This window comes from Gavialis gangeticus, unplaced genomic scaffold (assembly GCF_001723915.1).
Source record: "Gavialis gangeticus isolate Ggan-Ray unplaced genomic scaffold, GavGan_comp1, whole genome shotgun sequence".
In the NCBI taxonomy this organism is placed as follows: Eukaryota; Metazoa; Chordata; order Crocodylia; family Gavialidae; genus Gavialis; species Gavialis gangeticus.
This window is the reverse complement of record NW_017729033.1, coordinates 38,916,372-38,931,935: the sequence shown is the minus strand read 5'-3', so window position 1 is coordinate 38,931,935 and position 15,564 is coordinate 38,916,372. Positions and strand designations below refer to the sequence as shown.

The 15,564-nt window shown below is 41.8% G+C and overlaps 1 protein-coding gene across 1 annotated transcript; it reads left to right on the top strand.

The window, feature by feature from the left end:
* The first annotated feature begins 353 nt into the window (after positions 1 to 353).
* On the top strand, positions 354 to 14,331 carry QDPR (quinoid dihydropteridine reductase). The gene is made up of 7 exons (XM_019526487.1): positions 354 to 583; positions 688 to 780; positions 2,915 to 3,011; positions 5,829 to 5,969; positions 8,364 to 8,472; positions 11,453 to 11,536; positions 13,178 to 14,331. Exons 1-7 carry the CDS (start codon positions 485 to 487, stop codon positions 13,281 to 13,283), a joined length of 729 nt encoding a protein of 242 aa, XP_019382032.1. The 5' UTR covers positions 354 to 484; the 3' UTR covers positions 13,284 to 14,331.
* Positions 14,332 to 15,564: the final 1,233 nt, after the last annotated feature.

The window sequence follows — 15,564 nt, the reverse complement described above, 5'->3', positions numbered from 1 at the left end:
CTTGGATACCCCCAGGTTTCGCTTGCCCTCAGCCATCCCGCCGCAGAAGCAAGCTAGGGAGAAGCCTCCCGCTTTCACAAAACGGGCTTTAAGCCCCAGCAGGTCGGTCGGCGGTGCTGAACCACGGCAGAACAGCGACTCCCGGGAATGCTAACGGAAAGCTGCTTTCGTGGACCCGGATACCCGGCGTTTCCCCTGCCAGGCGGGCACAGTGGCCAGGGCAACACCGTATCTGCGCTGCCGAAAAAGACTGCCCCATCCCCCCCAGAGCCCCAGCCCCCCGGGCCTGACGAAGCAGAGGGGCAGGGCAAGCTGTGGGCGCGGGGCTGGCTCCGGCAGCGCCCTCCCCACGGGAAGGATCCTGTGGGCGGTCTGAGAGGGACGCGCGTCCCCGCCCTCTGCCCACTTCCGTCAGCTTCACTGACTGCGGCTCCGCTCCTCCCGGGGCAAGGGGGCGGGAAGCGCTGAGGCGGGCCGGCTCAGCATGGCGGCGGCGGCGGGCGAGGCGCGCAGGGTGCTGGTGTACGGCGGCGGCGGGGCGCTGGGCTCCACCTGCGTGGGCTACTTCCGAGACAGGGGCTGGGTGAGCGCGCGGCCGGGCCGGGCCGGGGGCAGGAGAGAGGGAGGCCGGGGTGGTCTGGCAGGCACTCACCCGTGTCTCGTTGCACGCGGCGTTGGCGTTGGCAGTGGGTGGCCAGCATCGACCTGTCGGAGAACGCGGCGGCCAGCGCCAACGTGGTGGTGAAGAGCAGCGAGTCCTTCCCGGAGCAGGCGGAGCAGGTGGGTCTCTCGAGGGAAGAGGAATCGGGACTCTTGGCCGAGGTGGTATTTTTTACGAGACCAACTAGACTTTTCCACAAAATGTTAAAAAACAGAATTGCCAGGTTTTGGGGAAAGCCTTTGTGTTTTGGAGTGGGTGCGGGGAGGGGCAGGCCGGGTCCTGGGGCACCTGTCACTGGCTCCTTGGACACGTTGGAGGGCCCCGTGGCCCCTTATTTTGAACCTGTGGCCTTGCGCCCTTCCCGCTTTTCCTTTTCCTTTCCCCCAAGAAATGCATTGCTACTTTCTCAGTAGCTCCCTTTTTTAAGGGAATCCAGTCCAGCGCCCTGCCCGCAGAAAGGCTCCAGTAGGCAGTCTGAGAGGGGCAAACGTCCTCTGCCTCGGCCCGACTAATGGGACTGGCTTCTTTGCACTTCACCGGCAGCGCCTGCAGGGCACTCCCTTTTCTAGGGAGGCTTATAGTTTCCCTTGGTGGGCATTGGCCCACGATCCCTTAAAGGAGCAAATAGGCCCAGCCAGTTTTTCCCACACTTGCAAAACGAAACTGACCGATTCCTGGTCAATTTTTGCCCTTTGCTGTCAGCAAAATTGTGCAGCGTTTGGGTTGTGAGTTTTGTGGAAACTGTAGCTTGAGTGGTCATGGGGTCCTGCAAGCCATAGGCATGGCCAGAGCCATCGTGCCTGGGCAGTGCCATGGGAATTGATGTGGCTCCTGTGAGCTCAGGGGTGTAATCATTCACTGTGATTTATAGGGCTGGTCTCCAAAGCTCCCCTTCCTTTTTTTTTTTTAATATCACAAAAGAAAAGATCCATAGCCCCAACAGAAGCATGCAGGCAAACCTCAAATTTACCACCCCCCCTTGCACCCTCCCCCCATGTTCTTGAATTCAGTCTAAAGTTCAGCTTTGAATTGTGCCTCTCTCCTAATCTGGTTTCCTTACTCAGTAACTGGCTTGCTGCAACCCAGGTGAATTGGGAGTCTGCATTTTGTACTGCAGTTAGCCCGCTGTCAATACTGTCATGGTTTGGGCACCCCTTTGTTGTGAGGCTAATTGGGACTGACTGATCAGTGTGACAGTGTTTCTCAGAGTCCTGACCTTTACAGTTTACTTCAAAATTTGTGAATTCCCAATGTCTTAGGTACAAATCATGAAATATACTGGAGGCAGACGGATTGCTAGATTTACACAAAGCACCAATGAAGCTGCTAGGGCTATGTGTGGGTTCAGCTTGCCCACATGAGAATAGTGACCTAAATGTTGTTTTATTGAAAAAATGGTTATGCTTGTTGCCAGTGTATGAGTGTGTTCCTTTCACCAATGCAATTTTTTTTGTGCTCTTGTAACTCAGAAGGCATTACAGCTAAATTATGGATCATTTCATGCCACAGGTTTGTTACTCTTCTTAATGCTGAGTGCTTTAAAAAGAAATGATGTGGTCTTATCTAAGGCTTTTCATCTAGAAACCAACCTCTTTCTCTCCAGTGCTGAGTAGCTGGCACAGCAACAACTGTTCTTGGTGTAAAATCCACAGACATAAAATTCTGTACTGACGGGCAAATTCTTAAATGTGGGAGAGGAAAGGAAAGGCCAGAGAACAGTTTACAAATTCCTAAGCAACAGGTGTAACCCAGCTATAAACTGCCTATATTTATTTAGAAACTTTACCCCTGGGAAGGGTATTTTAATAATTGTCCATTTCATAATTGTTCATTTCTTACAGCTTTACCTGAAACATGATAAATCTACTACTAGTTTAATCTGGAGAGTCGGTTCTTAAATAGTATGCTAGGAACGACTTTTGTCACTCAACCAAGAGACTCTCTGTGTCTGTGTAGCAACCTAAATATGGGTCTAATTTTTGTGGACTTTTTCTGCATGAGTTTGTCCCATTGACATCACCTCATATGCAGCTGTTATTTAATTTGTTTTCCCTATTTGCTTTTATTATTTGCTTTGAGCAGGCAGAACCATAAACCCTAATTTTCTGCAGCTGCTTAAAATGCCATGTGTGTTGAATAATCAGTATAATGGAAAACAAAATAGCAGTGTTAAAGTAGTCTGGATGTTTGGATCTTTACTTCAGTGAGTTGTTTTCAGGATGGTGTTATGACCTCTTGCTTCATTTGTTTAAGGTGACAGGAGATGTTGGAAAACTCCTGGGTGAAGAAAAGGTGGATGCCATCTTGTGCGTGGCTGGAGGATGGGCAGGTGGGAGTGCAAAAGCAAAAGGTGAGGCCTTTGCTAGTTGCATACATTACTGCAGACACATTAATGCAGCATTAGAAAATTCTGTAAAAGTCATCATTAAAAAGATCTTTCAACCTGAGATCTTTCCTTTATGGTGATCACATGGAAACAAGACTGATTGCGTAACCCAGTTTAGTGAAAATTGGAACACTTACAAGTGCTTTTCTTTATTATTGCTCTTGGTGGTCAAAATAATATGGTAAGTGTGAATTATTATGCTTTCTCTTTCCATATAGTATTTTTCCTCATTAGATCTCAAAGCACTTTGAAAAGGAGGTCAGTATCCATTTTCCAGATGAAGGAACTGAGGCACAGGGAAGTGAATGACTTTTCTCAAGGTTATACAGCAAGTCAGAGAGAGGCTAAAAAAGAACCCACGCTTTGTGTCTGGATCCTGCCATAGTCCTCAGTGCTGGTTTACCATGATACTATAATGTCTTGTACTAACAGGCACTATGTAAAAACCTAAGATCATTTTTAAAAATGAATCAAGGCCTTCAGCTTAACATTGAACTGTCTTGTTACCAAATGCTGGGATGGTACTTTTTAACTTGGGTACCTAAGTTGGATGCATCAAATAACATTTAATTCCTACCTGGGTAAAATGAAGCAGCAGGTAGGCACCCTCATCCTACTCAAACACATAAAACAAAGGATTGCTTTTTTTTTAAAGTATAGGACAATTGCATTTGTTACCATTTTGCAAAAATGTACAGGTGTATGTTCATGCACATGTGCATTTGTATCTGGTGTGAACCAATACTGCACAATTAAAAAGTTAATTGTAAATAAGACAGTAGATTGTAATGAAACTTAAAGTACTGTTAAGACAACAGGATATCAAGGTGAAATGGGAATGTTTTGGGATAGGTGGTTATCTTGTATGTTTGTTATACCATTCTAGCATATGTATTAAAGAGGTGTGTTGTATGGAAATATGACCTTTTGTTCTTGAACACTAAATCAGATAACTTGCTTAATCCTTAGGACTCCCTTTCCAACCACGGCTATGTGAAAACCATTACTAACACAAATCATTGCTGAATTTTAAATTTCTGTTTTCACTTATATTTCCTACCTATACTCACATAATTCCCTTTTGCTGAAACTACAAGTCAACAAGTTTGGCGCACAGATTCTGATCATGTCAAGTACAGTGCAGTGCAGTGCAGTACTGATGTCAAGCAGGTTGTATCCCTACTTGAGGAACTGCCTGATGTGTAAAAGATATCTCTGAACAGTCTCTTTATTCCTTGGAGTTTTTCACCCAAGTACTAAATCCAGTCTTGTATACTTATATGATCAAAGCCTGTGGGAAAAGCTGCTTGTAGTCTAGTATTTATACAGTGTTGATAGCTATGAAGTTACAGGGAATAAAAAACAAGAGTTGAAATCAAAAGTAGGCTTCTATATAACACTGCAGAGCCCAACCCAGAGGTCATTGCAACAGATATCAAATATTTAAGAACAACATTTGTATTATAGAGAAAAAAGCTATCAATGGCTGGTTTCGCCCAGGTAATTGCCTATCCATGGATTAACCTGATGTCAACCATGACAGGTTGTGCGAGGTAGCACAGCTTTATTTTATTCAGTTTATCATTCAAACTGAATCCTGCACAAGAATTACATAGTGAACTAATATAGTTACAAAATTAAAAGAAAAATAAGAAGAGAAATTGAGTGATAGACACAGGAGACTTTTTCCCCTAATAATTGAAATGATCATTCCAAAAGGTAAGAGCTTCAGAAAGCTCTCTGTCACTGGTGAAATTTGTGCAACGGGACTAAGAGATGATTATGATGTGAGAGATAAAAGTGTCCCTGTCCATGTACTTGCTACAAAGTATCCTGGCTTTTATTCCATAGTAAGAAGCATTCACACAATATGCTCTCCCAGGCTGGCTGTGAGGTGGTGAGGAAGCCAGTTTACATTGAGCAAATTACTACCCTGAGATGAAACTAACTAGGGGATCAAGTACATATCTGGTTCTCCACTAGTTACTCCTCGCTTGTTAAGAGATACCTTTACCCCAGAAGGGAATGACTTGCATCAGCATAAAGGTATAAAACATGTCTGCCTCACTGTAACTGAATTAAGTTTTATTACTCTGGGGCAAATGTGTAGTGTGCACTCAAGGCCTATGACACTAGTAGAAGCAAGTCCATAAATGTTTTAAGAATTTAGGGAATTTTGAACAGAATCCAGAAGCTAATGGTAAACCAACAAAATATCCTGAGTTTAGGGGATGTGGTCAGACTTATAGTGAGAAGTCTGGTAGTAGTACTGGACAGGTACTGAAGAGCAGGAACTGGAGGAAATCAAAGAGATAGGAGATGCAAAAGGCGTGGGGAGAAAAGATGAAGGCCTAGCTAAGGGTTTTAGCTGATATAGGTGAAGGAGATGGTGGAGGGCAGCTGTATGTAGTACTGTTTCATTCGGTGTGATGGGAAGTGAGCTTGAAGTAGACCAGTGGTTCTTAACTATTTTAGACTTAAGGCACCCCTTAGAAAATGCCAGCTTTTAGTTTTTGCTATTTTTTGACTATGGAAAATTACAGCAATTTCACTGTTGCAGTGAACTCAGAAAGATCACAGCAGGCCAGGATGTTTTTAATACTATAGATTCCTATTTGAAATCTCTGGAGGTTTTTTTGTGAATCATGTTTGCACACCTAACAGTGCAAACATTGTATAGCACCCTTCAAAGGATCTCCAGACAACCTGCTTGAGAATCACTGAACTAGGAAATGAGTTTTGTCTTCTAAATTTTTGCCTTGTAATTGTTTTGTTTACCAGCTTTATACAAAAATTGTGACCTGATGTGGAAGCAGAGTGTTTGGACATCAACTATATCCAGTCACTTAGCTACAAAACATTTGAAAGAAGGAGGTTTGTTGACTCTGACGGGAGCCAAAGCTGCTTTAGCTGGAACCCCAGGTAAAAAATAAAATATGTTGTTTGCTTTGATGTATGTCACAATTGTTATATGCCACTTCTAATTATTCTCAGTTGAGAAACAATAGTTTTATTCCTTCTTTTTTTTAACCATATTATGGAAAACAGCTGTTTGAATCCCTTCAGGAAATTTGTAACTGTTACAGATGGAAATAATACCAAATAGTTTGACAGTGTTGTACAAACAAAAGAACTAAGTACTTAAATCTTAGTTGACAGGCTTTGGTGAAACCTGACTTAGCATATGATAAGAATGCCAACAGGGATTTCTATGGGTGATATCTTTTATTGAACCAACTGCATGGTTGGAATAAAGTTAGACAAGATTTTCAACGTAAGGCATTCTTCAGGTCTGAGGAAAAAGCACATGAAAAACTTTACTTGCAACAGCGCAAAAGTTTTTGGAAAAGGTTAAACTCCATGTTTGCTTTCCTGAAAGGCAGAATTCTTATTTACCTAATTATTTAAGGCTAGTGATAACTCGCCTGATACTATTGAGCATGCTCATCCTGCCCACGTTCTACTTCTAATGAACTTTGCTTCAGAAACAGACAAGGCTGCTGACCTTCCGTTTTGATCTACTTGAGTTGTCTAGTGTGATCCTTGAAAATGTACCTTGCAGTCTTTGATCACATTCCTGTTTTCTTGCTTAAAAGAAGAAAATTTGGCAGCAATTTAAAAAAATACATACTCTGGCAGAGGGAAAGTGAAGACAAAGATTAACATCCCTTTAAACCAGAACGATTGTGATTAAAATTTATGAAAAGCATTGTAAAACTAAAAACTGAAGGGAAGTAATTATAACTGTGTCTTTATATTTTGGAAAACTATTGCATGTTTTCTAATTTATAATGCATCTTATATGATTGAATATTTAAAGATGAATCTAATACACTCTGAAGATAAAAATCCTTTATTATAGAAAATGAACAGGATAGGAGTTTTCTTTTTGTAACCGACTGGCATATGCTGTTAATGTTCCCAAGGTTCCCATATTTGCAAACTCATGATGTTTTGTTAGGACAGAAAATCTAATTAATTTGCTTTCAATTTGCTTTGTTTGAGCTGGATGGTTTCAATCACTGTGGATATTTTTAAAGATGTAAGCAGTGCCCTAGGCAAACACAACTTATGAAATATCAGGATAAATTGAGAAAATTGTTGCTCACAGCTACCATGGATCTTACAGGCTCATTGAGTAATTAATTATGTTCCCTTCCTTCTCTTGTGATATATTTTATTTACAATAGAGCATTATTTTCCTATTTGAGAGCAATGGCTAAATGACAACTGCCTAGTGCTGACTGAAGAAGTGAAAAAAATATAGCAGGTATAGAAGGGTTCAGGAATAAATAACAAAAGAATTTAGCAGCATGAAGAGACTTCAGTAGAATGGAACATAAGAAAGATTTCATTTAGAGGGGAGAGAGAGGGTGCAAGCATATATTGATTTAGAGAGGATATATCAGCGGAATACAAATAATGAATGATTTAAAAAGTAGGTAAATCAGTCACTTAGTGCATGGAAAAAGTAGGATATTTGGTGAAATGGAGACAACACTTGTATCCTATCAAAGGAAATATTTCTTTACACAGTGCATAATTACTTGTGAAATTCATGGTCATGAGATACTAAGACCACAAGCTTATTGGAATTGAAAGGAAAGATGAAGATATTGTAGGAAATGAGAACATATTCAGTTATAATAGACAAAATAAATGTCATTGAGAGAAACTCCTCTGTCTTTCAGAACGTAACCCAACTTGTAACTGGGAGGGTTTAGGAAAATGCTTTCTATATGGACAGGTTTAGTCATTTTTTCTTTTGAGATTTCTTGTACCTTCCTTCAAAGCAGCTGAGCAAGTACGGCTAAAAACACGTAAGCCCAAGTGGTGATTCAGTAAGTAGCTCAGCAGTCTTAAAATCAGTGGGACTACTTAAAGTATATAAATATTTGCAAGGTTGGATGAAAGAGAATAGATACCACTTCTGTATATTTATAAATATAAAAGTTATAGTGCTATGTTGTGAAGCATCTTACCTGAAAAGGGTATTCTGATTTCCTGGTGCAATTTGAGATAGATACCCAAGCATACCAGAACTTTTAAAAATAATATTTTTACCTCTGTGGTGCTGGGTAAATTAATCCGTATTATAGCAACAAAAATCTTTATGATCTAGTAAGTGTTTTCTCAGTGTGTATATGTAATGTGAACATAAATGGGTTTATGTGCTAAAAGACTGCTGATGTTGATAGACTGGAGTAGATGACTGTAAACCTACTCCTCAAATAATGCAGATCTTCATTGTATTTTAAACAGTGCTTATTAGTGAAAAGGTTTGGAGTTTTTAATACTTTTGTTTGTAATTGTCAGGGATGATTGGATACGGCATGGCAAAGGGAGCAGTGCACCAGCTTTGTCAGAGTTTAGCTGGCACAAATAATGGTTTGCCATCTGGTTCTGCTGCAGTTGCTGTTCTACCGTAAGTGGTTGCATAGCTACCTCTGCTATTGCATTGTTTAATTTAAATGGTGTTCTACTAGGTTGTCACGTGGATATTCTTTGGGCCGTATCCAGATTACAGGGATAACTATCTAAACACAGCTGTGGCTCCTCAGGGCTGGGGGACATCTTAGTGTTCTGGAATATGTATCTTGCAAGTCACAGGTATTGCCATAAACAGTAACATGGACTCTTATTTTGTGTTTAGATAGAAAAAAGTAAGTGTTTATTATGAATGCTAGAGTCAGGTTTTAACTCTACTAGAATGTTTAGTTACAGCCATGGTTATTCTGTAATATAGATAAATTATGTCATGTATCTGTTTTTAGACTCTTAAGATGAGTTTTACTGCTCACATAGAAAAGCACAGACGTGGAATGTTTGTCGTGTGTCAATTAGCAGAAAGTGCTTTTACATATTTGACTTCTACTGTCATTTAACATGCAAATAACAACTTCACTCAAGTAAAAATTAAGTTTGACATAAGTTTACAGCAACACCTGATAAGAGCACCATCCCCCGAGGAACATTTTTAGACACTCACATGTTGCTACTCTCAGTAGGGATCTCTGGAATTTCGGCTGGAAATACATGGCTGCTGCTTTGCTTTTGGCATTTCACCCCTGTACCCACTGCCACTTGCTGCCTGTGCAGCTGCAGTTTTCTCTTTGGCCATGGGGTGCAAGTGGTGAGTGATGGGGCCATGCTGCCAATCAGCAGCTGTGGGGGGGCACACAAGGGAAACTCCCAAGATTAAAGAAGCTACTATGCTGCACACTTCCAGCATGAATTGCAGAGATCCGTAACTATCAGGCATCAATTGTATTTGCATTATCAGGGTGCCCTAATCATGGGCCAGGGCTACCCTGTGTTGTTAAACACTTTATAAATATACAACAAAAGATAATCCGTATCCTGAAGAGCTTAAGTCTGCATCAGCAGTATTTTCTGGTGGCAGAATGACTTGGCTTGGGTCCAGGGTAGGCTGGCTCTAGGACTCAACTACAGTCCCTACCACCTTGCCACAATGTGGTATGGGTGAAGATCCCTAATGCCTGGCTGCTGTTCAGCGGCACTGAAGTCCCCTGCCACAGAAACGTCACCAAAGCCCCAGTGATTTATGACCCATTTTATGTATTATCTATCAAACTCTACCTTTGTAATGCCAGCTGGTGTTCTGGTGGAAGCTACAAACCCTTCCTACAGAAATGGAATTTCTGTTGAAGAGCAAAATATTGTGCATCTTTCTCTGCAGAGTTTGTTGGGGAATTAAAGTAGTTTCACAAGTCTTCAGGGAAAACCAAAAGGTTTAATTCCTTGCCATACTACAGCAGCTTTATTAACAGTTAACTATAAGTTGTTTTCTTGTCTTGGTGGAGATGTTACCTGGCTGACCTAATAGTCTGCCTAAATTCTCTGCTAGTCTAGTTAAGGTTTTGAGGAGTTTTTTGTGCTGGTCCCATACCCAGTTTTTCAAGGTTTAGGAGTACTGCAAAATGACTTAAAAATTATCTGAACTCCTCTAATCGCATCCTCCCATCACCTCCCTTACAAACCTATTTGGAGCAGAGAATGATGATATACAGAATATTTACATAAGTATTCTACTTCTCCAGAAGAATACTAGTGACAACACAGCAAGTTCAAACTGGTCTCTTGGCTTCAGGGGCCTGCGCTGTTCAATTTCTTCATCAGCTATCTGGATGATGGGGTGGAAAGTAACCTGTTTAAATTCGCTGATGACACCAAAATTTGGGGGGAGGTGAGCACGCTAGCAGGGAGTGAGAGATTGCAGAGGGATCTGGATAGGTTACAGGGGTGGGCTAACAGGAACAGGATGTGTTTCAATACGGACAAGTGCAGGGTGCTGCACTTGGGCAGTAGGAACCAGCAGCACACTTACACAATGGGGAACTCCCTACTTGAGAGCACGGAGGCAGAAAGAGATCTTGGAGTCATTATTGACTCCAAGATGAACATGGGCCGACAATGCGAGGTCATGGTTGGCAGGGCTAACCGGACCTTGTCGTGCATCCACAGGTGCATCTCGAGTAGAGCCAAGGAGGTGATCCTCCCCCTCTACGCGACGCTGGTCAGGCCACAGCTGGAGTATTGTGTCCAGTTCTGTGCGCCCCATTTCAAGAGGGATGTGGACAACATGGAGAGGGTCCAGAGGAGGGCCACCCGCATGATCCGGGGACAACAGGGCAGACCCTACAGTGAGAGACTGCGGGACCTGAACCTATTCAGCCTCCACAAGAGAAGGCTGAGGGGGGACCTGGTGACCGTCTATAAACTCACTAGGGGGGACCAGAAGGGTTTGGGAGAGACGCTGTTTCCCCTAGCGCCCGCTGGCATAACAAGGAGTAATGGGCACAAGTTGATGGAGAGGAGGTATAGATTGGACATCCGCAAAAACTACTTCACAGTTAGGGCGGCTAGGAGCTGGAACCAACTTCCAAGGGAAGTGGTGCTGGCCCCTACCCTGGGGGTCTTTAAGAAGAGGCTGGATGCCTACCTGGCTGGACTCATTTGAGTCCTGTTCTTGTTTTTGGGGTTTTTTGTTGTTCTCCCGCCCTGGTGGGGGGTTGGGCTAGAAGATCTACTAGGTCCCTTCCGACCCTTAATCTATGAAACTATGAAACTATATATACCTTGAGAAGTGGTGTTCTCGTATTAGAGGGTTCAAGAGAATAATAATTATGCATGGGATTTTCATTTACAACTGACTTATACACTTTGGAAAAACTTGCTCTCTATGTCATCCTTAATTATAAATACAGATTACAATTTTATATAAGCAATGGTTATGTGGTGTTAAGAGACCTACAGGATTCAAGAAAAATATATACAACATTGCCTGGCTTTCCCTGTCCTGAAAACTGAGCAAGAGAAGAGGATGGACGGCTCTTATCAGAAACACGATAAACAAATGAAAGGCTTATCTTTTTCAATCGCAGGGTTACCTTGGATACACCAGTGAACAGGAAATCAATGCCTGATGCAGATACCAGCTCCTGGACACCATTAGAGTTCATTGCAGAGTGAGTACATGCACAATGACTAAGCAATTTCTAGCTATCACTTTTATCCTAGTTGTTTCCTTTTAAATCTTCACTCCTAAAATGTTTGTCTTACTACATGGATTTGGATAGGTTTGCACACTCCATTCTCCATGCCTCAGTGTTAGGGTGGGCATTAGGGCTATCTTCTTGGCAAGTGAAAATTAGTATAACTGCAAACTTCAGTGTATACACACAAGATTCAACTAAGGATCTGACTCTGGGCATTTTAGTCAGCCAGCCTTGTAAAACATGCACACAAATAAATTAAGTCATGGACAGCTGTGTCAGACATAAGTACACTGGTTTAAAATTGAACTGTAACAAAAGTGGTTAATGCCTTTTACTGCTCCTGGTAAGGTAAGTTTTCTACCCCTCATTATGTACATCTCCTTTCCTTTTTCTTCCAGCAGATAAACCCTGCTATTTTCTGATTATCTTATGTGTAAAATAAATCACTTGCTGTGAACGATGTGGCAAAGGGGGCATGAAAGGGATTTTCCATTTCCTTTGAAGCACAACTTCTTTTGGGGGTGTGGGAAAGAAATGAGTTCCCTTTCATGGATCAGAAGGGGCATAAAACAGTCTAGTCTGCAGTTTACCTTGTAATTTTAAACTAGGTAAATCAAGGCCATTTAGACCTGAGCTGAACCTGCATGTTTACCTGGCAACATTGGTCTTATAGCCTTTGTTTTGACTTTCCATTTTTTTGCCTTTTGGACTTCATTAATTGGAAATTTGGTTTAAGAAAGTTTTAGGCAGCTGCTTGAGGTACCTTACTTAAAAGGCCACTGTCAGTTTAATCTAGCTAATATCTTTTTCTGCTCAAAGTGAATAAACTGACGGGTTTTAACTTGTTCATTAAAAATGACATGCTCTCCCAGTGGGTCTAATGGCACATAGACATGCAAGCTCATGTGCTGAAGTCTACAAGGCATGTGCAACACTCTGCAGAGACACCTGAGCTTGGTCTGCCCACTCTAGCCCTGGAACCAGAAGAAGTACAGCCACATTCATTTGGTACTGCACCTGTGCCAGGGTATCCTGCTTCTCAGTAGGGGTATCTAGTGTAGTGCTGTGTCTGGGCTAATGTGGCTCTATTGATTCTGTCTCTAGAGCTACCATGGATGAATGTTGTTATCTTTCAGAGCTAACTGCCTTGCCCTTCAGGTGTCTCTGTTCAGTCTTTCCTTGTGCCATAAAAGCATCCCTTAAAAACACCTACTCTCTCTTTTTTCTTTTTGTGTAAACTAATTACAACAAGTTGACAGTGCACCTGCAATAGCTGTTTAAATAGTGCACCTGCAATAGCTGTTTAAATAGTGCACCTGCAATAGCTGTTTAGGTGTTCTACACTTAAAACCATTCTTGAATGTAAACCCTATTGAAATTGTCTGAAAGACAAAGACATTGCAAGTCAAAATAGAAACCTTCTAGGGGACAACTGTTACAAGTAAGCACATAGCTTCTGCTCAGGTCCAAAAGTCCTTATTTTTCAAGCGATGCACTCTGTCTGAATAGACTGCATGTGGAACAGGAAGTGGGAAGAGATTATGGCCAACTGGCTTTTATTTTACAGTTCCTGCCTAGATGCCCTTTATAGTTTTGTATTTTTTTTAACAGGACTTTTTATGACTGGATCACAGGAAAGAACAGACCCAACTCGGGCAGTTTAATTCAAGTGATAACCACAGGAGGGAAGACTGAACTAGTAGCAGCACATCTTTGAGGTCAATCAGTGGAATTGTTTCTGAAAATGTAGCAACAAAACTATTGAAAACTAATGTCTTAGTTAAGTTTAGGTTGTGTATTGTATCCAATGATTACATCTGTGGAGCAAGATATTGAGTAACACTTCTCGTTAGATGCGAGTCAGCGGCATTTATATATCAAAAAGTATTGAATTAAAGGCTGCAAATATGTTAATCCTGAATTTTAATTACGTATATCAAGGCTGTCCAACTTCTAGACTGTGGGGGACCACATGCTGTGTGCAGCCTGGCCTTTCCTTGCCACATGCACAGCATGAACAGTGAAGACTCACTCTTGGTGGTACAGGGGGCTCCTTTTGTGGTGTGACAGCACAAATGTCCCCCTACTGCATGTGCTAAAACCCTCTCATTGCCCAGCCCCACCAGGCCCTGCCTGCAGGAGGGAGGGGGAGCCTGACCACTCTGGCCACTAAAGCTGTCAGAATGGTGGCAGCAGCAGCTGCCATGTGGGAGCCAGGGACCATATGTGGCCTCTGGGCCACCAGGTGGACAGCCCTGGTGTACGTGTTTTAAATTGTAGTGGTGGTTATATCCAAAATTGTGCTTAATTTTGTGCTGTATCCACGTATGTAAGTGAAAGTTTCTGTCTGTCTCTGTATCTTTCTGGCAACTCTTTTTTGAATATTTCTGGAATATTTGTTCTTTTTGCTTATCTGGGAATATCAGTTCAGTGCTCTTTTTTGTGGGTTGTAATAGACACCATCACCACTGTATATAAAGGCCCAATCATGTTACCTTTTCTTATGCGAGTATTCTTTACTGATTTAAGGCTGCATAAGGGCTACTTGCATGAGAAGGGATTGCAAGATAGAGCCCTTAATTTGCCTTAAAATGTCTAAACTTCGCTAGTCCAGCAGTTATTGTGATGTAAAAGCAGACAGTCATCCTGTCTTGGAGTGTGGTATTATGTGTTTTGTATAACTAATGATGGTTCTTTACTACCTAAGCAAGCAAAGTATCCAGGAACAAAAAAAAAGGAAAAGAAATTCAGAATCTACTATTAAAGCATAAAATATTTTGAGCTAAATAAATATATATATTGTCTTAATTAATTGGTTGATCTGTTTCATTAAAATTGAAACTTTTTTTATGTAACATTTACAGTCAGGTTTGTACAGCCCTTTCAAGTGGGAAGCTGATGCCCACTGCATGTAAGAACACTTTTCCAGGTTTTGTACTTTCTTTCACTTAATTGAGTTCTGCAAAATGTAATTAGTTTTCTACTGTATATGGGAAAGAGATTGTTTTCCCCTGCCCTCTTACATAGGAGAATACTCTAGAAAAGAATTTGCCTGCTATCCAATTATACTTATGTGGAGATGAGATTTGAATTGGAGAGTTCAGTGTTCACTTCTGCAGAACACAGGCATATATAACATTGGGAGCTAGTTTTGTCTGGATAGGTATGGGATCTGTTGAGAAACCACTGAAGTCAAGGTTTCTGCAAAGCATGCTTAGTGTAGACATGGGAAATGTCTGTCTTACTTTATGGAAATGTGTACATGACTCGGCATCCCTATTCACTTTGTATAGTAAGCCCTTCTCACTGAGTGGGTAAACTTCTGTCTTAAGACAGAAGAATAGTCGCATATATGGCTGTTGGTCTATCAAGAATTGTCAGCTTATGCATGCAGGTGCCTGTGAGCTCTAATTGAAGAACATTACCCAGATCATTAACTTTAACCACTCTTAATCAAAGGGAAAAGAGCATGTACCAGAAAGACATGAATTTGAGAGAAAAAAACTGATGCATTAGTGTACTAAGATTCTTATTCCATTGCAGAAAGATAGAACACAGGACGTATGAAAAGAGCTAAAGAGTTTTTTTGCAAGGATGCATTTGTGCAGGTCTTGCTTTACTAATGTTCATTGTCTTCCAGTTGACTAATGATGTCCTGTTCCAAAAAAGACTTCACTGCATCACTGCAAAAATGTGTTGGGTATATGGCTTCTAAGACAGCAATTTAGGCTCTTCTGGATCCGCATAAGGAACAGTGGTCAAAAACACAGGTGCTGAATCAGGCATGCAGTCACAGAACCCTAGCGCTGTGGAGGCCCAGGGCCTCCTGCTAAGATGGAGCTTGCTCCCAAAGAGTCTGTAATGCTGTGGATCCATGACAGCTGGTGCCATCTGTGGGCTGCTGGCTGGAGAAATAGCATTTTACTAACTGACTTCTTTGACACATTTTTCCAGGGACTGGTGACATGGAAGAGACTCTTTGTTTAAAAAAGAAATCT

What these genes read in the sequence shown, in the direction of transcription:
- QDPR (XM_019526487.1), top strand. Translation starts at nt 485, where the DNA reads ATGGCGGCGGCGGCGGGCGAGGCGCGCAGGGTGCTGGTGTACGGCGGC. An exon ending in ACTTCCGAGACAGGGGCTGG is followed by an intron (nt 584 to 687) that starts GTGAGCGCGCGG and finishes TGGCGTTGGCAG; the next exon opens with TGGGTGGCCAGCATCGACCT. An exon ending in TCCCGGAGCAGGCGGAGCAG is followed by an intron (nt 781 to 2,914) that starts GTGGGTCTCTCG and finishes CATTTGTTTAAG; the next exon opens with GTGACAGGAGATGTTGGAAA.